Source organism: Notolepis coatsorum, assembly GCF_963971535.1.
Source record: "Notolepis coatsorum genome assembly, chromosome: 5".
NCBI classification, from domain to species: Eukaryota; Metazoa; Chordata; class Actinopteri; order Aulopiformes; family Paralepididae; genus Notolepis; species Notolepis coatsorum.
In genome coordinates this window covers 160,375,069-160,397,993 of record NC_140169.1, presented here as the reverse complement: position 1 = coordinate 160,397,993, position 22,925 = coordinate 160,375,069, and the positions used below count along the sequence as shown (strand labels likewise).

Here is a 22,925-nt window from a genome sequence, read left to right as displayed (position 1 = left end):
GCACGTACCAGCAATAGATCTTTAACCTCATCATTCTTTTTTACGACTTGGTACAGCAGTTGTCTTTTTATTGCAAAGTGAGGATATGACAGGTTACTCACCCCCTCCACTGGATTTCCATCTACGGTTTTGATATTCGCCCGGGCCTGCGTTAGGTTTGGGTCTTCCAGCTGGGCCGTTCCGAACTGACCCGCCAGGTCCCTCCCCACCTCGTCCGCCTGGGGGAACTCCGCAAATGGGTCCTCGTCACTGCTATCCGTCTCGGGGCCCGCTTGGGGCGCCGGCGCGTCGTCACCCACACCTGATGCCGTCTCCGTCTCACTCCCCGGTATATTCAGGGGTTCCGGCGCGTCGTCACCCACATCTGATGCCGTCTCAGTCTCACTCCCCGTTACGTTCAGAGCACACACCTTTGGCTGACGTAACCCTTTCCTCTTCCTCGGTTTACCCGTAGAGGGTGGGGTGCGCAGGGAGATGACGGCTGAGCACAGCTGGCGATACAGGGGGCAGTCTCGACCAATCAGCAGCGCTACCGGCAGGTTGGGTATCACGCCGGCTGTCATCAAGCAGACCCCCTTGGTGGTTGTCAGGGTGATCTGCGCTGTGGGATACAACTTTGTGTCCCCGTGCACACAGGACACTGACACTTGCGGAGCCTCTGCGTTGCAGTGTGCCAAATGGGGCTGAACCAGCGTTATGACACTACCCGAGTCCAGGAGCGCTACGGCATCTTCGTCGTTGACGCGCACGGGTAAAAGTGTCGCTGATGTTTCCTTATGGGCCCAACAGGCTGCGCCATAATTGCACGTCTTTCCGCGGGGGTCTGAAGCTGCCGCCGATGGCATGGACACATCCCGGCCTGGGCAGTTCCACGAGAGATGCCCGGGCTCGCCGCAGTCATAGCAGCGTCTTTGGTCCTGGTCGAACAGCGGTCTTCTTCGGGGTAGTTCGGGATCACCTGCGTTCCCTACCCGGCCCCTTGGGCTGGGCTCGTCGGGACCCCTCCTTGTTCTCGGCCGCTCTGGCTTTTCCCCTCGCCCCCCTTTGAGTAAGTCCCGCGTTACCTGGTGGGCCTCCACAATATTCACTAGCTGCTCCACGGAGCGGGGGTCCGCTTGACTCGCCTGCTTCTTCGTGTCATAAGGGAGGGCTCTGACAAAGCGGTCCATAACAATCCGTTCCAAGACCGTGGGCCCTCCGGGGTCGGTCATTAGCCAGGCTCGGCTTATGCGGACTAGGTCGTGCATCTGGGAGCGCGGGGAGGCCTGTGCGTCATACACCCAGTCATGGAACCGCTGCGCACGGGACTGCAGACTATGGCCGTAACGGGACAAAATCTCCTGCTTTAGCCGAGTGTAGTTCTCGGCTTGCTCCGGTGGCAGGTCCTGGTAGGCCTTTTGCGCATTACCCGACAGGAAGGGGGCCAGCAGTCCCCCCCAGTCGTCCTCTGGCCAGCCCTCCCGGCCGGCGGTGCGCTCAAACGCTAGGAGATAGGCTTCTACATCCTCCTGCTCCGTCAGCTTGGGGATGAAGCGCCCGGGGTTAGGCCGCGTCCCTGCGGCCCCTTCGTCCCGCTGGTGAGAGGCCATCCGCTGGTGCTCCGCGTGGATCATCCCCATCTGTTTCCTCTGTTCTTGCAGGGCCTCTTCGTGCCGGGCCTGTTGTTCCATGTTCGCCTGTACGAGCTGCTGCACCAGCGCGTCCATGCTTCTTTTCGTTATTAAATATATATATATATATATATATATATATATATATATATATTTTTTTTTTTTTTTTTTTTTATTCTACTTCGATAAAGTCTATTGTTGTTTATTCCGCACCCCTGATTGCCAGTAGACTATGCCCGCATTCTCCACCACTGTGGCAATTCCAGGTGTAGGGGTGGCAGAATAAACAACACACAGACAGGTTGCAGTTCCCAAAATCATGCTCTTTATTTTCTATTCAAATAATAATTGCTTGTTGGCGATAATCTGTCGGCCGGGCGGCGTCTCCGCTCTGTGGCCTTTTGCCTTGCGCTGCTACGGGGGACTGAGAGGAGGCTCCTCGGCTCCATTAAGTCCCCCCTCCCCAACAGGCGCACCGCGCCGTGATTCGCTAATCACCTAATCACTTCTGATGGGTCTCTAGTGACAGGTGCGTCCGGAAGCGGACGCCCAAACATGGGCAGCGCCCAGCCATTGGGTCGCCACGTAGCGCCCATCAATCACCAAGCCCAGGGGTGGCTTGGGGTTGCCACAATACAAATAACCTTTTTATTATTATTATTATTATTATTATTATTATTATTATTATTATTATTATTATTATTATTATTATTATTATTATTATTATTATTATTATTATTATTATATACTGTAAGAATAAAAAATATATATATGGTATATACAGAATTATTGTTCATGCTATATATATGATCTATATTAAAGTACTAAAGTGTCATCTGCTGGGGCGGCTGGGTGGCGCAGCAGTCTAAGCGCTCGTCACCAACGCAAGAGACATCGGTATCGAATCCGGCTGTCAGCGTTGCCTCCGGCTTGGGCCGGCCGTCATACTAACTCAATTGGCAGAGTCAGCGGGAGGGGAGTCGATGGGTGGTAATCTGGTCGTTGTAAACAGCGACTCCTACAGGTCGGTCAGGGCGCCTGCACAGCAAGGACAGGAGATGGCGAGGGTAGTGTGACCTCCCACACGTTACACCTCGCCAATGAGAGTCCATGCTGGCAGGTGAAAAGCTGTGGCTGGCTGACTCCGCATGTATCGGAGGGGACATGTGATAGTATCTATCAACCCTCCCTATGACCGACCAGTGGCGGGCACATGCGAGCAACGATCAAGACAGGGGAGGGGGGAATTGGCACGACTAAATTGGGATGGGAGAAAAACACAGAAAAAGGAGGAGAAAAAGTGGATACAAAAAAAATAACGTGTCATCTGCTCTCCACCACCAGAGTGAAGACCTGTTCTCTCTCATCAAGTCTCACGAGGGCAAGGGCCTGAAACTCTACGTGTACAACACGGACACGGACACCTGCCGGGAGGTGGTCATCACACCGCACTCAGAGTGGGGCGGGGAGGGGAGGTGAGGACATTATCAACCCGACCTTTACACTTTGCACTTTGATCTTTATCGTCCCCAAGGAGAAACCCCTTCTCACAGCACTGTACTCGTCAGACAATACAACAGTACATACGACGGCACGCTGTCTTTTCCTGCTCATTGCACATTATTATTGGCAGCCTACATACAGGTGCAGCTCAATAAATTTGAATATCGTGGACAACTTATTTTATTTCAGTAATTCAATTAAAAAAGCGAAACTCATAGATTATAGATTCATTACACACAAAGTGAAATATTTCAAGCCTTTATTTGTTTTAATTTAGATGATTATGGCTTACAACCCCAAATTCAATATCTCAGAAAGTTTGAATATTACATAAGACCAATAATAAAAAAAAAGAAAATTGTAATATAGAAATGTCGGCCTTCTGAAAAAGTATCTTCATGTATGTTCACTCAGTACTTGGTTGGGGCTCCTTTTGCACAAATTACTGCATCAATACAGAGGAATATATAGACTTTTCCACGATATTCTAATTTATTGAGCTGCACTTGTATACCGGTATTTGATTATACAGGCTGCATGAGAAGAACACACACAAGGAAGGCCAGGGGGGGAAGGCTTTGTTCTGTAGGGTCATCAGCATTCCAGCTGTTGTTTGCGAGCTGTTTGTTTATTTGTTTATTTTCAACTCAGTACCTGCCCTGGTTGGGAGTTGTTTGAGTTATTTGAACACTGGTCGTAAAAGTGGTTAATCTCTGCTCTATAAACCGGTGTCATTGTCAATTAAAAGGCCTATCAAAGCCGAGACATCTGCAAATGTTATCATTGTGCAATGATCCTGATGGCTAACACCCCTCTTTGCTCTATATAGACCTGTTCGCTGTATACGTCAGACTCTGTGTGCGCGCGCATCGCCGGAGCGGAAAGGAATGTAATCCTGGTCAGAACAACGGGGCAAACTACAATATATTTGCATTTGTTAGCCATGCTAGCGATCTAAACAATCAATCCATGCCAAAGCTAGATATGTAAAAGGTGAAAGACTCGCACTCACAACCACGCTGATTTGGCTAAATGACACCCAGCCGTTTTCATTTGAAACAACTTTTAGTTAGGGGAGTGCCATGGTTTCTCCATAGAGCCCTGTCGTATTCTTTTAGCGCAGCACCTCGCGCAGGTCTGAGGCGACATTTAGTCACGTGACTCAGTTGGTATTGCTGATTGGCTCGAACACGGTATGTTTGTAAACAGCGAACATGTACATTGAAGCATCCATCTGACCATTGGTTTCAGACTTTCAGTGAGATAAAACAATTATTATAATAATAATAATATAATTAGCTTAAAAACATTGAATAATTACTGAAGTTAAAGCTGCCGGTCTACAATAATTTAATTTAATTAAAAGTAGATTTAAATTCAAAATATATATATTGCAAATCACATTTCAAGTACAATATAAGCCTATGTCAAATAATAAGAATCTGGTATTTTGTCTATGTTGTGCAACCCTAGCTTATTTGAAAATCTGCGAGGAGAAATAATGCTACTTAATGTACACGCATATGTTGTTTACTACAGGGTGTCCGCGGATCCTTAAAAAGTCTTAAAAGGTCTTAAATTTGTTTATCAATTATTAAGGCCTTAGTTTGTCTTAAAATGTCTTAAATCCATTTTCAGAGGTCTTAAAAATGCCATAGAAAGGAAAGATAAAATCCCATGTCATCTTATGTTTTATTATGAAATCTGGGGGAAAACTATAACGGGAGATAAAGTTTGACTTTTCATTGTAGAATCACGCAGACCGGAATGGGGCGGAACCAACACAACTCCTTGTGTAATGTGTTGGCCGGGGAACCATTTCAGCAACGGAGTCTAGCTAACGTTAGCAAGGCGAAGCGATAACGCTAACGTTACGTTTAGTTTAGTTTAGCATTTGCACTCGTTAATATGGGAAACTAAGTGCCAATTTAACGAGAACTGGCTCGACAATCCACTGTTTGCGCGATGGTTGGTCCCAGTCAAAGACCATTACAAGCCCTGCTGCTGCTGCTGCAAAAAAAGAGCAGTCGCGTCGCACATGCTGAGCGTTCTGCAAAAACCGCCTGCAAACTACTATTTCGCATTTATTTTCAGCCCCTGCCTCCACACCAGCTGCGCCATCTCAGGTAGGACTATAACATCTGCACCAACAGAAGTCCGGATAACATTCGGCTCCATGCCAAAGCTTGAAGCTGAGGTCTTAACTTGAAAATAATCTATTCACGGATGTAAACAAGGACACGTTTGTGTTTATGTTCGATGAGATCTTCACCCACTATGTATTTTTTCCTCCCACCCACCCCCTCCTAATGACGTACAGTATCCTCTCATGTATGTTAGGATCTATGGGTAACAGTACTGTATATTTGCATATCGTATATGTCACAAATGTAACGGTACAGTACTATATGTCCCTATGCCATAAATGTCATGTATGTTGAGTATGTCATAAATGTCACTATGAATTGAAAATGGGGGACCCTGATGTAAACAAGACAAACGTCTTTCTCTGGTCTGCATCCCCTTAACAATTGTGTGTATTGAGCCGTACTGTATTGTACCCATTCTGCAATCTGTTAAACAAAGTATTCATTCAACCAAAACCACAAAAACAAAACAACTGGATGAATGAATGAAAACTTTATTTAACAGATTGCAGAATGGGTACAATACAGTACGGCTCAATACACACAATTGTTAAGGGGATGCAGACCAGAGAAAGACGTGTGTCTTGTTTACATCAGGGTCCCCCATTTTCAATTATAGTGACATGACATTTATGACATACTCAACATACATGACATCATGACATTTATGGCATAGGGACATACATGACATACAGGTATACTATATAGTACTGTAGTGTTACAATTGTGACATATACGATATGCAAATATACAGTACTGTTACCCAGAGATCCTAACAGAAAATATATACATATGATGGGGAGGAGACTGTACATTAGGAGGGGGGGTGGGGGGGGTTTGGACATTTACGGTGCCCAGTTTCTAATTGCAGCCTCCCGTAGGTGCTCTTTAAGAGCGGTTTTGAATGTGGGCAGGGGTAAAGTGGGTTTTAGGAGTGAGGTTAAGCAGTAGTCTGACCAGTTTGTTTTGTGATGTTTGTAATCTTGTTTTTAGGGCCTTTGAGGTGCTTTGGTACCATGAGGTGCAAGCATAGTCGTAGTACCCTTGAATGAGTGCTCCTGTTAGAGTCTTCAGGGTATTACTATTCTTGTTTACCAGAGAGGAGATCCGGCACAAGAATCTTGTTTGTTGGTTTACTTTTTTGATACCCTGGGGAGGGTGGTAATAGTTATGTGTTCTGACAGTGGCTGTTGCACTTGCTGCTTGGCCCCTGGTATATTTTGTTATATTTGCTATTTATGTTTGGTCACCCCTTTGTTGAAATTCATCCAATCCAGTTACTCCTTTAAGTTCAAGATTTTTAAGTTTCCAAGTTATGTTTTAATAAACATCTTTGGACCAATGTGTCCCTAAACTTAAACTAATTGGTGTCATTGCAAGATTTTTGTCATTTTGTTATTGTGAAATTGGTATTAAATTTAATTCTGAGTGGCATTAAAAAGTCTTAAAAAGCATTAAATATGACTGGGCTAAACCTGCAGATACCCTGTACTATCCGTTTACTGTCTGCAAATCTGCCAATACCATATTGTGCCTTCAGGCTCTCTGTTCATGTTATACGTTACTGTATGACTGTTGGTGTGTTGCTGCATGAAGGCCTCTTGTCACAACTGATAACAACAATTTCAATTTGGATTGACAAAGCTCTCTCTCGCTCTCTTGCTCTCTCTCTCTCTCGCTCTCTCTCCCTCCCTCACTCTCTCCCTCTCTCTCTCTCTCCCTCTCTCTCCCTCCCTCTCTCTCCCTCTCTCTCTCGCTCTCCCACCCTCTCTCCCTCCCTCTCTCTCTCCCTCCCTCTCTCTCTCCCTCCAGCCTGGGATGTGGGATCGGTTATGGATACCTACACAGGATACCTACGCTGCCGTTTGAAGAGGGGAAGATGATTAGTTTCCCTACAACTCAGACCCCCAGCCAACCTATTCCTCTACCCAAGGACGGCTTCACAGAGGTACGGTATGATACACAGATACTGTATGATACACAGAGATACAGTATGATACACAGAGGTACAGTATGATACACAGATACAGTATGATACATAGAGATACAGTATGATACACAGAGGTACGGTATGATAAAACACCACGCACATTCAAACCAGGGCAGGCGCTGAGCCGAAAAAGAGCAAATACTGAAAATAAAACGAATAAATAAAACAAGCTCGCAAAACACTGCAGGGCTCAGTTGGTTGCAATAAACAAGTGGACGTTGAAGCCCTGCGGTGTAGGGCTGTTTCCCCGAAGCCTGTTTTGGGGATTCAAACTTCGTCAGGTTTTTTTGAACGGACGTTCGAACCTTCGTTTTTAATAATAATAAAAGAAATTCAAATAATTTTTTTTCAAATATATATATTCTTTTATAAATATCCTCAAACTTTTCACCTGTCTCACCAAATCATCCACAGACAAACTACAAATGGTCCAAAATGCTGCAGCCAGGCTACTCACAAGGTCAAAAAAATCATGTCACATCACTCCCATTCTTTTTGATCTTTTTCCTCCGATTTTCTCCCATCCCAATGTTAGTCGTTATGCCAATTCCCAATCCCCTTCCTGGTCGCTGCGCACTTACCCCCCACAGTCGGTCTGGGAGAGTGGAGGCTATCACGTGCTTCCTCCGACACACGTCTAGCCAATCAACCGCTTCTTTTCACCTGGCAGCGCGGACTCTCACTGAGAGCGTGTAACGTGTGGAAGGATCACACTACCGCCCTTAGATCCTATCTGCGCTTAGCAGGCGCCCCGACCGAACTGTAGGAGTCGCTGTTTACAACGACCCGGACCCACCCCGCCAGCTTCTCCCACCCTCTAATACTGCCAATTGTATTAGTGTGAACGGCCAGCCAAGCTGGTGACAACCCCGGAGCTGTGAGCTGGATTCGAACAGGCGAATCCAGCGTCTCCGGGGTTGGTGACGAACGCAATCTCTGTTACGCCACCTGACCACATCACTCCCATTCTGGTATCCCTGCACTGGCTCCCGGTACACTATAGAATTCACTTCAAAGTCCTCACTTTCACTTTCAGAGCACTCCACGGTCAGGCCCCTATCTACATCACTGAACTCATCCATCCCTACACCAACACCCGCTCACTCAGATCTGCCGATCAGCACCTCCTGGTGGTCCCCAGGTCCAGGCTGAAAACAAGGGGTGATCGAGCCTTGGAGGTGACAGCACCAAGGCTCTGGAACGCTCTCCCCCTCGACCTGCGAACTGCCCCCTCTGAAAACTCTTTTAACACTTTGATCGCCATGGTTAAATTCATAATTTACCATCCCTAGCCAGCTCTATTTGTCTATGGAGAAGTTCCCCTTCTTTGCAGGGCTATAACTTTTTAAATTCTATTGCTAAATTGACATTATTATGGCCCATTCAATGTCCTATATCTATTGTTCAGGGTGTAGCAACGTTATACTTTTTCATTCACATATTCATACTAAAATACGGTCTAAAGTATAAGTATGTTTTTATCGTTTTCTGCAGCTTTCTCCAGAACTTGATTTATAGCCCCAAATGCATTATATTGATGATCAAATACAGTTTGGTAGCGATCGGTGCCAGATAAAAAATTTCAACTGGAGGTACTTCTAGAAGTTACTACGCATGATCTGATGTTGACCGGATGGGCGGGGGGTCGTTTATAATTCTGTGGGCAACGTTATATCATTCATCTAGTGTGGGTCATATGATCATCAGAGCAGTTTATATCGAACACGGTAATAATAAACGCTGAAACTTACCCCAGTCTCCTCGGGCCGTTGGGCGATCAGCTTGGAGTAGACAGTTTTCTATTATGGGATCTAGATGAACCATTTCCAGGTTGTATAATACTATATACGTCCAAATAACGTTGTTTATTGAGTTAGGGCGAGCGATTGATTATCCAGTGTGTCGAGATGGAGTCCTGCTAACGATCGCGAGTGCCCGGACGAAATATGGGTGAGCACTTCCTGTTTGGCGCGTCACTTCCTATTGGGCGATCTGCCGATCGGCCACCAGATGGCGCTCTTGAACCGTTAGAGAGTTGAGTGGAGCTCAGCAGTATATCTCAGGTCCCCGGAGGAGAAATATGATTTCGATCACAGATTTTTGAAATATTGATATCAAAGACGTGTTACGGCGTCTTCGGCAGAATGAGCATGGCGGGCAATGCCGAGTTTCGGCGTTTCCGGCGATTAAAGTGTTAAAAATCAACTAAAAACACATTTGTTCAGACAGGCCTTTGGTCATACATAGGCACTTTTTCTTGTCCTCACTGTTCTATAGTTTTGTTTTAATTAGTGACTCATGATTTTATCCAAATTCTTTTATTCTACCTTTTCTATCTGGTTTCACTGTTTTTAACTGCTGTTTGTTGTTGTTGTCATTTATTTCTGATTTTGTTTTATTGTGTTTTTATATTAAGCTGTAGTGTAAAGCACCCTGTGCATTCGTGCTGTGAAGGGTGCTATATAAATAAAGGTCATTCATTCATTCAAACTAAATCCTCAATTTGAATAAAGTGATTAATCTGATTAAATTAGTATTTTTTTATTTTTATTAAATCAACTTTCTTTAATGAATATAACTTATCAGTTTTAATACTATAATATTAGTGTAGCCTAATCTTTATCTGCAACTGTGAAGAAAAACCCCCATTGGTTTAAACAGAATGAATAGACACATAATTTTTTTTTTTTTTATAATTTTTTTTTTTATTCAAATGTTGATTTAGAATTCGAATGCCAACGTAACGAACGAAGGTCCGAACGTGTCGCGAGCCGTTTATTTACGTGTTCATGCTACAATAATATATACCGTGACGGCTCACCGTGTCCGTGATCATTGTGATCGTCAGGCCCGGCACAGATGTTTGAGCGGCTTCAACTCAACCAGTTGCCCGGTGCCGCCGCCGCAGCAGAGTAGTGGACATCCTGACGGACTTTTATTGATGGGGAAAATATGTCGAGCCCGTATTATTTTTAAGACTTCCAGAAAAATGTCATTCAGCTAAAACTATAACCTTTAGTCAACCGTAGTCTAGCTGTTCTCCCCCCCCAACAATCCTCTGAAACGATCAAACATCTAAGACATAAAAACACAAGCACAAGTCTCCCTCTGTCATTTTTCAGAGTTGTACAGATTATGAGAGTAAGAATGTAAGCTTTCAAATGATGTGTCATACATTGAAATCTGAAAATATTTGAAGAAGATATGCTCATTTGAATCTAGTTAAACCTCAAGTCTCAGAGCAGAGAAAACTATCTAAAGTTTGGTTAACCGTTTGGTTAGTGCTGCAGTCACTGCCACACGACAGCAGGTTAACCCTTTCACTGCAGCATGACAGCAGGTTAACCCTTTCACTGTCACACGACAGCAGGTTAACCCTTTCACTGCTGCACTACAGAAGGTTAACCCTTTACTATCACACTACTAGTAAAGGGTTAACCTTCTGTAGTGCGGCAGTGAAAGGGTTAAGAGGCTGAGACCTGCTGATTGCCTCGATGAGCAATTGGATTAGATTAGATAAAAAATGTATTGTCTCATCAAGTACAGTACAACAAAAAATAAGTTTGTCATCCAACCAGAGTGCAAATGCAACAGTAATATACAATGTACAGGTGATTAAACTGGGTATAAAATATATTAATTAGTACTACTGAGTAATAGTGTTAATCAGATGTATGTAGTATGTACAGAGTTGTAGTATTAAAATGTACAGTGATACAGGTATAAAGACACTATGGTAGTAAGTCTACTGGCCAGCAGTGTAACTAGTAAGAGTAGGTAAGGGATATGTACAGATATAGTATCACTATCTACAGATATGTAAAAAGGATTATATGCAGGTATGTACGACAGACAGATCTGGATATATATATATATACGGTAAGAATGAATATATACATACGGTATATACAGCATTATTGTACATGCCATCATTAAGAGTTAAATGGGTTATATGCAGGTGTATAAGTAGGTATATAGAAGGATTCATATTCAGACAGATATGTGTATATATACAGGTGTGTATATATATATAGTGTTGTCACAATACTGGAATTTCGAACTTCGATACGATACCTTGACATTTTTTTTTATTTTTTATTTTTTTTTGCTTTTGTTGCTGGTTGATTCTCCTCAGCTTCTCTCTGGTACTATAAGAGAAGATAAATATAACACTTTTAAAACCCTTTGTTTATCTTTAGATCACACATTTAAAAATAACTGTTCATCTCACTTCAATCATTTTTATTGCAGAACATGGTATTTTCTCAAGCAGACAGATGTAAACACTGTAATCTGTGTTGCATGTACCTGACAAACTGAACTGTTTGTATTACAGTCATATTCCGACTTAACTGAATGCACATGTGTGTGTGTGGACTAACACTAATACGCAGTAAATATATATAATCTGATCTACCACTCTCTCTTGTCCTCCAGGTCCAGCTCTCTGCTATGACTCCTCCCACTCAACCTGCTGTGCCTTCCCCTTCATCCATTGGCCTGGAACAGGATCTCACCGGCCTGTCAATAAGCTCCGCCCCGCCCACTGCCCCTAGCGCTTTACAAACAGGTAACAGCTGTCCGTCTCTGCCCAAGATGAGATGCTTTAAAATGCATGATGTTGTTCGGTTCAGCGTGAGAGGTTTTGACTGGATGTTATTAATCACCAGTTAAAGCAGGTGATGTGAAGCAGGTGATGTAATAGTTAAAGCTGGTGATGTAATGGTGTGTAATAGTTAAAACTGGTGATGTAATAGTTAAAGCAGGTGATGTAATAGTGTGTAATAGTTCAAGCTGGTGATGTAATAGTTAAAGCAGGTGATGTAATAGTTAAAGCTGGTGATGTAATAGTGTGTAATAGTTAAAGCTGGTGATGTAATCGTTAAAGCAGGTGATGTAATAGTGTGTAATCGTTAAAGCTGGTGATGTAATAGTGTGTAATAGTTAAAGCTGGTGATGTAATAGTTAAAGCAGGTGATGTAATAGTGTGTAATAGTTAAAGCTGGTGATGTAATAGTTAAAGCTGGTGATGTAATAGTTAAAGCAGGTGATGTAATAGTGTGTAATAGTTAAATTAGGTGATGTAATAGTTAAAGCAGGTGATGTAATAGTGTGTAATAGTTAAAGCAGGTGATGTAATAGTTAAAGCTGGTGATGTAATAGTTAAAGCAGGTGATGTAATAGTTAAAGCTGGTGATGTAATAGTGTGTAATAGTTAAAGCAGCTGATGTAATAGTGTGTAATAGTTAAAGCAGCTGATGTAATAGTGATGTAATAGTTAAAGTTGGTGATGTAATAGTTAAAATTGGTGATGTAATTAGGGATGTCCCGATCCGATCACGTGATTGGGATCGGGGCCGATCACGTGATTTTCCGAAGATCGGGATAAAAAAAAAAAAAAAAAAAAAATTATTCAACAAACATGACCATGTTCACGTCTTAAACTCATACTGAGGCCTTAGTTTTGGTTTTAAATTGCATATCATCATTAATTTATTTATTGTCACACAGAGCAGAAGAATTTTGCCAAAACAAACCAATAGTAGTATCCAGCTGCAGAACGGCAGACCAGCCACACTCTCAGACCCAAATTTCATTTTTATTTTATTTTTTTTAATTTTTTTAATTCCAATTTCTCACATTACATTCACCCTGAATGTTGACGTTATCCAGGTGAAAAGTTAACTTCATTCAAGCGAGGCATTGCAATCCTTGACATAAATCATTTGATGTATAATTAAATCAAAGGAAATGCGTTTGGGTCTGAGTGTGGCTGGTCTGCCGTTCTGCAGCTGGATACTATTGCTTTGTTTTGGCAAAATTCTTCTGCTCTGTGTGACAATAAATAAATGAATGATGATATGCAATTTAAAACCAAAACTAAGGCCTCAGTATGAGTTTAAGACGTGAATTCTTTTTTTGATCGAATCGGGAAAGATCGGTATCGGTAGATACTCAAAATCACATGATCGGGATCGGATCGGGAGCAAGAAAACATGATCGGGACATCCATAGATGTAATAGTGTGTAATAGTTAAAGCTAGCGATGTAATGGTGTGTAATAGTTCAAGCATGTGATGTGATAGTGTGTAATAGTTAAAGTTGGTGATGTAATATTTAAAGCTGGTGATGTAATAGTGATGTAATAGTTCAAGCATGTGATGTGATAGTGTGTAATAGTTAAAGTTGGTGATGTAATAGTTAAAGCTGGTGATGTAATAGTTAAAGCATGTGATGTGATAGTGTGTAATAGTTAAAGCAGGTGATGTAATAGTTAAAGCAGGTGATGTAATAGTTAAAGCTGGTGATGTAATAGTGTGTAATAGTTAAAGCAGCTGATGTAATAGTTAAAGCAGGTGATGTAATAGTGTGTAATAGTTAAAGCAGGTGATGTAATAGTTAAAGCTGGTGATGTAATAGTTAAAGCAGGTGATGTAATAGTTAAAGCTGGTGATGTAATAGTTAAATCAGCTGATGTAATAGTGTGTAATAGTTAAAGCAGCTGATGTAATAGTGATGTAATAGTTAAAGCTGGTGATGTAATAGTGTGTAATAGTTAAAGCAGCTGATGTAATAGTGTGTACTAGTTAAAGCAGCTGATGTAATAGTGATGTAATAGTTAAAGTTGGTGATGTAATAGTTAAAGCTGGTGATGTAATAGTGATGTAATAGTTAAAGCATGTGATGTGATAGTGTGTAATAGTTAAAGTTGGTGATGTAATAGTTAAAGCTGGCAATGTAATAGTTAAAGCATTTCAGTTCAGTTCAGAGTTTTTATTTGCCACATGGAATCATACAATCATAGTTTCTTCATTACACAATCATAAATAGTCATTCCATGGACAAAAAGAGCAGGAAGAAGAATAAATCTTATAGTTACCAGCCCCTTATTCCTAAACTAACAAGTATTTACTTAATGGTCGGCGTACAACCTAATTTACACAAATAATAATTTATACCATTATAAAAGAAACACACAATCACAGTTAAACAAGAACAAATTTAATAATAATAATAATAATGATAAAGAATAAAAGAAAGAGAAGGGAAAAAAAGAAAAGATCTCACTATTCAGATCACATTTGATTTTCATACTGACTAAATATATTTTTTTTTATACATTTTTTTGAATTGATAAACACTATTACATCCCTTAAGCTCGCTATGGAGAGAATTCCACAACTTTACACCAATAACTGAAGGACACATCTGTTTAAGTGTGGTACGTGCAAACTGATGTTTAAAATTGTATTTTCTCCTACTAAACTCACTTTCTAAATGAAAAAGATTTTGTAGTTTTTCTGGCAGTGTATTATTTCTTGCCCTAAACATAATTAACATTGTTTTGAAACTTAACCATGTCTTCAAGTTTAATTATTCTAGATTTAATAAATAATATATTTGTGTGTTCTCGATAACTCACTTTATGTGTGATTCGTACAGCCCTCTTCTGTAGTATATATAATGGTTTTATATTAGTCCCATAAGTATTCCCCCATACTTCAACACAATAACTGATATAAGGTGAGATGAGTGAGCAGTAGAGTGTTCTCATTGCCTCATACTCTTAACACTTTGGGTGCCGGGAGCCGTCTTTAGACGTCTTTGCTGGCCATGCTAAAGTTGCCGGGGGACGCTGTACGTCGTCTTTATATCAATATTTCAAAAATCTGCGATCGGATTCATAATGTCCCTCCGCTGGCCTGAGATCCACCAGCAGGACCCACTGAGCTCTCTGGCGGTTCAGGAGCGCCATCTGGTGGCCGATCGGCGCAAGCGCTTAACAGGAAGCGCACTAGAGGTTTTGCTAGACGTCCGTATTGCTTCCGGCCACTCGGTACATGTCCCGTGACTCTAGCTCGTCACTCTACATAGCGATCGATTGCCAATAACTCGATAAACAACATGATTTGGACGTATATACCATTATACAAGCTGGAGATGGACCGGGTAATAATATATCCCATAATGATAAAATTTCTACTCGACGATGATCGCCCAACGGCGCGCGGAGACTGGGGTGAGTTTCAGCGTGTAACGTTACCGTCTTCGATAATAACTGATATTATCAACATTTGACCCACATTAGATGATTGGTATAACGCTGCCCACGGAATTATAAACGCCCCCTCGCCCATCCGGTCAACATCAGATGACGTGTAGTAACTTCTAGAAGTACGTCTAGTTGGAATTTTTTATATCGCGCTGATTGCCATCAAACTGTATTTCATCATCAATATAATGCATTTGGGGCTATATATCACGTTCTGGAGAAAGCTGCAGAAAGAGATGAAAACATACTTATACATTAGACCATACTTTACTATGAATATGTGAATGAAAAAGTTTAATGTTGCTACACAATGAACAATACATATAGGACTTTGAATGGGCCCTAATAATGGCAATGTAGCAATAGAATTTAAAAAGTTATAGCCCTGCAAAGAAGGGGACTTTCTCCATAGACAAATAGCGCTGGCAATCTATGGTATATCATTAATTTAACCTTAGGCAACCAAAGTGTTAACACATCCTTTACTTTATTCATAACAAAAATACTCTTGGACATCTTTTTTTTAACGTGTGCTATGTGCGATTTCCATGTTAATTTATCATCCATAATCACACCAAGAAAACGAAATTCATTAACTCTCTCTATATCAACTCCATCTATGGTCAGTACTATATTTTCATCTAGTTTTCGATTGCCAAAAATCATAAATTTTGTTTTTTTCAGATTCAGTGATAGCTTATTTACATCAAACCATTTCTTTAGCTTTGTCATTTCATACACAATATATTCAGCTAGTTCCTTTAAATTATTTCCAGAGCAAAAAAATGTTGTATCATCAGCAAACAAGACAAACTGTAATAGTTTTGAAACATCACAAATATCATTAATATATAAAAGAAAGAGTTTGGGCCCCAAAACCGAACCTTGCGTTACCCCACATTCAATTTTCATGAGCTCAGATTTGACATCTGCCAACTGCACATATTGTTGCCTATTGTGGAGATAACTACTCAACCATTCTAGAACCATTCCTCTCACACCATATGAACGTAATTTAGAAATTAGAATATTATGATCTAAGGTATCAATTGCCTTTTTTAAATCAATAAACACCCCTATTGTTAATTTCCTTTTATCTGTTGCTGTTGTTATTTCTTCAATAATATTCATTAAGGCAGTCGCTGTTGATCTGTTTTGCCTAAAGCCATACTGGCTTTCGCTCAGCAGTTTGTTCTTTTCCACAAAACCATCTACCTTATGCGAAAACAGTTTTTCAAGCACTTTCGAGAACTGTGAGAGCAATGACACTGGTCTATAGTTAGTGAAGCTGTGCTTATCTCCTACTTTGTAAAGTGGGATCACTTTTGCTACCTTCATCCTGTCTGGAAAAATACCTGTCTGAAAAGAAAGATTACAAATATAACGGAGAGGTTTGATTATACAATCAATTGTCTTCTTCACTATAATCATATCTATCCCATCACTGTCAATGAATGTCTTATTCTTTGACTTTGATACAATGGATATGATTTCTGCTTCACTGACATTTCCCAAAAACATAGACTGCAGTACTTTACTATCTCCTCTCCATCCTTCCTGTAATGGTTCATCGTGTTTTTGAATGGCATCTGACAGATTTGGCCCCACATTCACAAAGAAATAGTTGAATTCATTAACCACCTCATTCATGTTTTTTATAGTCTTACTATTACTAATGAAATGGCTAGGCATTTTTATGGACGCTGATTTATTTCCCATTATCTTATTTAGAATGTCCCATGTGCCCTTTATATTATTTTTATTTTCGCCTAACAATCTATTGTAATAATCTTTCTTGGCCCGTCTCATAATGAATACTAACTTATTCTTATACACTTTGTATTTAGTTTCAGCAGCCTTTTTTCTACATTTGATAAAATCTCTATAAAGTTTGTTTTTCTTTTTACATGCATTCTCTAACCCCTTTGTTATCCATGGTTTTCTATTGTCATTACTTTTTTGTTTATGTTGAACCATTGGGCAGTGCCTATCGTAAAGTGTCCGATAGATATTCAAAAAAGTATTGTAAGCAGCATTGACGTCTTCTACATAGACCCCCTTCCATTCTTCATTCAAACGATCATTCCTGAACATGTTTACAGCATCATCCCTTCTTAACCTTTTATATCTGTACCCATTCTCCTTTGTTCTCTTCAATTGACAATCAAAAGTAACAAAAACAGGTAAGTGGTCACTTATATCATTTATGACTAATCCACTTATGATGTTATCCTTAAAGCTATTAATAAAAATATTATCTATTAATGTAGCAGAAGTTTCTGTTATTCTACTTGGCTTGCTGATCAGTGGATATAACCCTCTTCCATACAATAATTCAAGAAAATCTGCTGAAGCCTTATGCTTAGAAACCTTTAGTAGGTCAATATTATAATCTCCACAAATAATAAATGTCTTATTTCCGTTTACCCTACTCAACAAATCATCCAATGTATCTGTAAATGTTTCTATCTTTGACCCAGGTCTCCTGTATATACAAGTAACAATTATATTGCTTATTTTTTCCATTTCGATTTCCACCATTAAACATTCCATTATGTCATCAATAGCCATTGTCATATATCCAACTGGTTTACATTTAAAATCTCCATCCACAAAAAGTGCCACACCTCCTGCTTTCTTACTTGTTCTGTTTATATGATATAAACCGTAGTTCATACCCGTCAATGTGGAAATCAACACCCCTTTCATCCTCCAACCATGTCTCCGATAAGGCTATCAGCTTAAACTTGCCTTTAAGAGTATTCAAATAATCATTAATCTTATCAAAGTTTTTGTAGAGGCTTCTACAGTTGAAATGTATTAACGAAAATGTGTTATCTAATACTATACATTCACTAAATTGTTCCTCAGTATAATAATTACAATTGGCTTCAATGGAATTAAACATGTCTTTCTGGGTCGATATCGCATTCAAAGTCTTGTATTTTATCGTCACATAAATATTCGTCTGTTGATTCTGTCATATTTCATGGAATATATATATATATATTCAACTGCTTTGCATTTCAAGTCACCGTCGACAAACACAGCTGCATTGTTGTTAAATTGTTCCTCTGTGTAGTATTCACAGTTTGGATTGATTGCATTACATAGATGATTTTCTGGGTCAACATCATATTCAAAATCATGTAATTTGTGTTCTGTGTATTCAGCTTTTGAGAGCGATTGGTACTCATCTCTATTGGTGTGCAGTCCCACTCGGTCATGTCCGTGTTCTTCTGTCATGATGGGTTAGTCATCTGAATGGCCAGATCCTTCACCTCTCGAATTGTGACAACCCTGGCTTCTTCACGTGTCTTCCCGTTTAGCCGGATCATGATTTTACAATTCCTCGTCCATGTCGATTGGATCTTTTTCTCTTTTCGGAGGATGCGAGCCTGCCTTGCAATGTCCGCGTTCCTCCTGGTGAGATGCTCGTTAAGGTACACACCTGTCCCCTGCAGATTCCGCGCCTCTCTCAGTAATGCCGTCTTGTCCTTTCGGGACACGAAGCGGATCACGATGGCCGGCTTAGAATGCTGGTGGTCCTTTCTGGGCAGTGTGTGACATGCTGATATGCTTTCGCTCTTGAGATCCATTTTCTTGCTTTTAAAGAATGTTATGATTTGTCGTTCCAACGTGTCGATTTCCCCTTGCGGGGCGTCGGCACCTCTGCTCTCTCCGGTCGTCACACCTGCATATTATGTTCGATGAGTGGTCTCCAGTCCACTTATGATCAGGTCGTCCATTCTAGTGTACTGTTCCAACTCATCGATTATTTTTTCCAGACAGTCGATTTTCTCGTCTTTTTTTCTTAAGAGGTTTTTCAGTTGTTTCATTTCGCTCATTAACTCTGTAAATAGTTCCTGCTTGGACATCACATCACATCACATCCTGCATGTGATGTGATAGTGTGTAATAGTTAAAACAGGTGATGTAATAGTTAAAGCAGGTGATGTAATAGTTAAAGCAGGTGATTTAATAGTTAAAGCAGGTGATGTAATAGTTAAAGCTGGTGATGTGATAGTTAAAGCTAGCGATGTAATAGTGTGTAATAGTTAAAGTTGGTGATGTAATAGTTAAAGCTGGTGATGTAATAGTGATGTAATAGTTCAAGCATGTGATGTGATAGTGTGTAATAGTTAAAGCAGGTGATGTAATAGTTAAAGCAGGTTATGTAATAGTTAAAGCTGGTGATGTAATAGTGTGTAATAGTTAAAGCAGCTGATGTAATAGTTAAAGCAGGTGATGTAATAGTGTGTAATAGTTAAAGCTGGTGATGTAATAGTTAAAGCAGGTGATGTAATAGTTAAAGGACGACTCCACTTTTTTTGGAAATTAGCTTATTTAACATCTTCCCTGGAGTTAGACAAGAAGATGCATACCTTTTTTGTCTCTGTGCGTGCATTTTAGCTTTGGGAATAGACGCTCCGTTAGCATAGCTTAGCTTCATCACTGGAAGTGGGGGAGGACAGTAGCCTTACAGTGCCTTACAGTGTATTGCAAGGTCTGACATTGACCAAACTTGATATGCATGACCTTGGTGGGCTCTAGGTCAACTCCTGAAAAGGGGGTCAATGTCAGACTTTGCAATCAAAGTTAGGGGGCTAATAACCCTTGCCATAATTTCAGTGCGCCCCCTAACTTTTGATTGCAAGGTCTGACATTGACCCCCTTTTCAGGAGTTGACCTAGAGCCCACCAAGGTCATGCATATCAAGTTTGGTCAATGTCAGACCTTGCAATACACTGTAAGGCACTGTAAGGCTACTGTCCTCCCCCACTTCCAGTGATGAAGCTAAGCTATGCTAACGGAGCGTCTATTCCCAAAGCTAAAATGCACGCACAGAGACAAAAAAGGTATGCATCTTCTTGTCTAACTCCAGGGAAGATGTTAAATAAGCTAATTTCCAAAAAAAGTGGAGTCGTCCTTTAAAGCTGGTGATGTAATAGTTAAAGCAGCTGATGTAATAGTGTGTAATAGTTAAAGCAGCTGATGTAATAGTGATGTAATAGTTAAAGCTGGTGATGTGATAGTTAAAGCTGGTGATGTAATAGTTAAAGCAGGTGATGTAATAGTTAAAGCTGGTGATGTAATAGTTAAAGCAGCTGATGTAATAGTGTGTAATAGTTAAAGCAGCTGATGTAATAGTGTGTAATAGTTAAAGCATGTGATGTGATAGTGTGTAATAGTTAAAGCAGGTGATGTAATAGTTAAATCAGGTGATGTAATAGTTAAAGCAGGTGATGTAATAGTTAAAGCAGGTGATGTAATAGTTAAAGCTGGTGATGTAATAGTTAAAGCATGTGATGTGATAGTGTGTAATAGTTAAAGCAGGTGATGTAATAGTTAAAGCTGGTGATGTAATAGTTAAAGCATGTGATGTGATAGTGTGTAATAGTTAAAGCAGGTGATGTAATAGTTAAAGCATGTGATGTGATAGTGTGTAATAGTTAAAGCAGGTGATGTAATAGTTAAAGCAGGTGATGTAATAGTTAACGCTGGTGATGTAATGGTTAAAGCAGGTGATGTAATAGTTAAAGCTGGTGATGTAATAGTTAAAGCTGGTGATGTAATAGTTAAAGCTGGTGTAAGTGTGTAATAGTTAAAGCAGCTGATGTAATAGTGATGTAATAGTTAAAGCTGGTGATGTAATAGTTAAAGCAGGTGACGTGATAGTAATAGTGTCTCTCTTGCAGGGTTACCTACTGTACCAGTGCTGCCTACCCAGGTCTCTCCGTCGCTTAGCAACGCACCATCTGGCAACCCTGCCGCCATGTCACCAGGTTAGTACCAACCAGAGCTGGGTGGTGTTTTGATAATTATACCAATTGTTATTTCTAATGTGGAAAAACAAGATACCTCTGTATAAATGGCTTCTTGTGATATACACTCTGAACTTCATAAAAGTCAGACAAAGCTTTCCAAAAGCTCAAACAGTGAACTCCAAGCCCACGTGGTTGAACTAAAAATTCAAAGAAACAGACTAAGAAATGACGTAAACACCATGATCAGAACCGCAAAAAGAAATTTCATCAACGACAAAACTGAGGAAAACAAAAACAAACCCAGCGAACTTTGGAAATTACTCAATAATCAACTAGGCTGCAGTAAAAAACTTAAAACCAGATTCTCAAACATAAACATAAAGACGGACAACACGCTCATCACAGACAAGCTGGATGTAGCCAATTACTTAAACATCTTCTTCACAAACATAGCCACAACACTGGTAAACAAACTACCCTCCCACTCAGGGCATTATGGGGTAGAACACATAGTAGCATACTACAAAAACCTAGGGGTCCACAAAGACGACTTCAAACTTGAAATGGTAACAACCGATGAGGTACTCAAAAAATTGAGCGCCCTCCAACCTAACAAGGCCACTGGCCATGACAACATCCCCTCCAAATTCCTCAGAGACGTAGCAGCCGCCATCACCCCAGTCATCACACACATAATAAACCTCTCTATAAAACAGGGGCACGTCCCCAAGGACTTCAAAATTGCGAGAGTGACCCCTCTGCACAAAAATGGCAGCAAATTAGACCCAGGCAACTACCGCCCTGTTTCTATTCTTACCTCCATCTCGAAAGTCATGGAGAAAATAGTCTACGAACAGGTCGAAAAGTACCTGGCGGAAAAAAATCTAATCTACGAATTCCAATCTGGCTTCAGAACGTCCCACTCCACTGACACATGCCTCCTCTATTTGAACGACCACATCAAACAAGAGGTGGACGTGGGCAAATACTGCGGCATGGTCATGCTGGACCTACAAAAGGCCTTCGACACTGTCAATCACTCCATTCTAATGGACAAGCTAAAAGCAATTGGTTTTGATAGCTTATCAGTGAGCTGGATGCAATCCTACCTGGAGGGGAGAGAACAGATGGTAGAGGTAAACGGTACTCTATCCCCCCCCCTCACAGTGAGCTGTGGTGTTCCACAAGGAAGCATACTAGGACCGCTACTCTTCCTAATTTATGCAAATGACATGTCGTCAGCCTGTGACTGCAACTTGTTCCTGTTTGCGGATGACTCAGCCCTGCTGGTCTCTGACAAGAACAAGTTGCAGGTTGAAAAAACCCTCAGCTCGGAACTAGGCAAAATCTGCATATGGCTCGCTGATAACAAACTATCATTACACATGGGCAAAACAGAGTCCATTCTCTTCGGTTCAAATAACAAACTCAGCAAGACCGACGGCTTCTCAGTTACAGTGGGTGACAATATTGTCACAAGGAAAGACGAAATTACCTACCTGGGTTCCATCCTAGAGGCAAATCTTTCCTGTGACAAAATGGCATCCAATGTAATAAAAAAAAGTCAACCAACGAACTAGATTCTTGTACCGGATCTCCTCTCTGGTAAACAAGAATACCCTGAAGACTCTGGCAGGAGCACTCATTCAAGGGTACTATGACTATGCATGCACCTCATGGTACCAAAGCACCTCAAAGGCGCTTAAAACAAAATTACAAACATCACAAAACAAACTGGTCAGACTACTACTTGACCTGAACCCCAGAACCCACCTCACCCCTGCCCACTTTGACAACCTAGGATGGCTTAGAGTAGACGACAGAGTACAGCAACTTGCAATGGGCCTGGTCTAC

At 40.9% G+C, this 22,925-nt stretch overlaps 1 protein-coding gene across 2 annotated transcripts in view; it reads left to right on the top strand.

Moving 5' to 3' along the window:
- The window catches only part of LOC311227905 (Golgi reassembly-stacking protein 2-like), a 61,913-nt gene that overhangs the window by 25,225 nt on the left and 13,763 nt on the right, over positions 1-22,925 (top strand). For both annotated transcript variants that reach the window (XM_084313763.1, XM_084313762.1), the window contains 4 exons: positions 2,955-3,085; positions 7,073-7,208; positions 11,688-11,820; positions 21,003-21,089. In XM_084313763.1, coding sequence (XP_084169889.1) covers positions 2,955-3,085; positions 7,073-7,208; positions 11,688-11,820; positions 21,003-21,089 — 487 coding nt within the window. The remainder of the gene's footprint in view (positions 1-2,954; positions 3,086-7,072; positions 7,209-11,687; positions 11,821-21,002; positions 21,090-22,925) is intronic.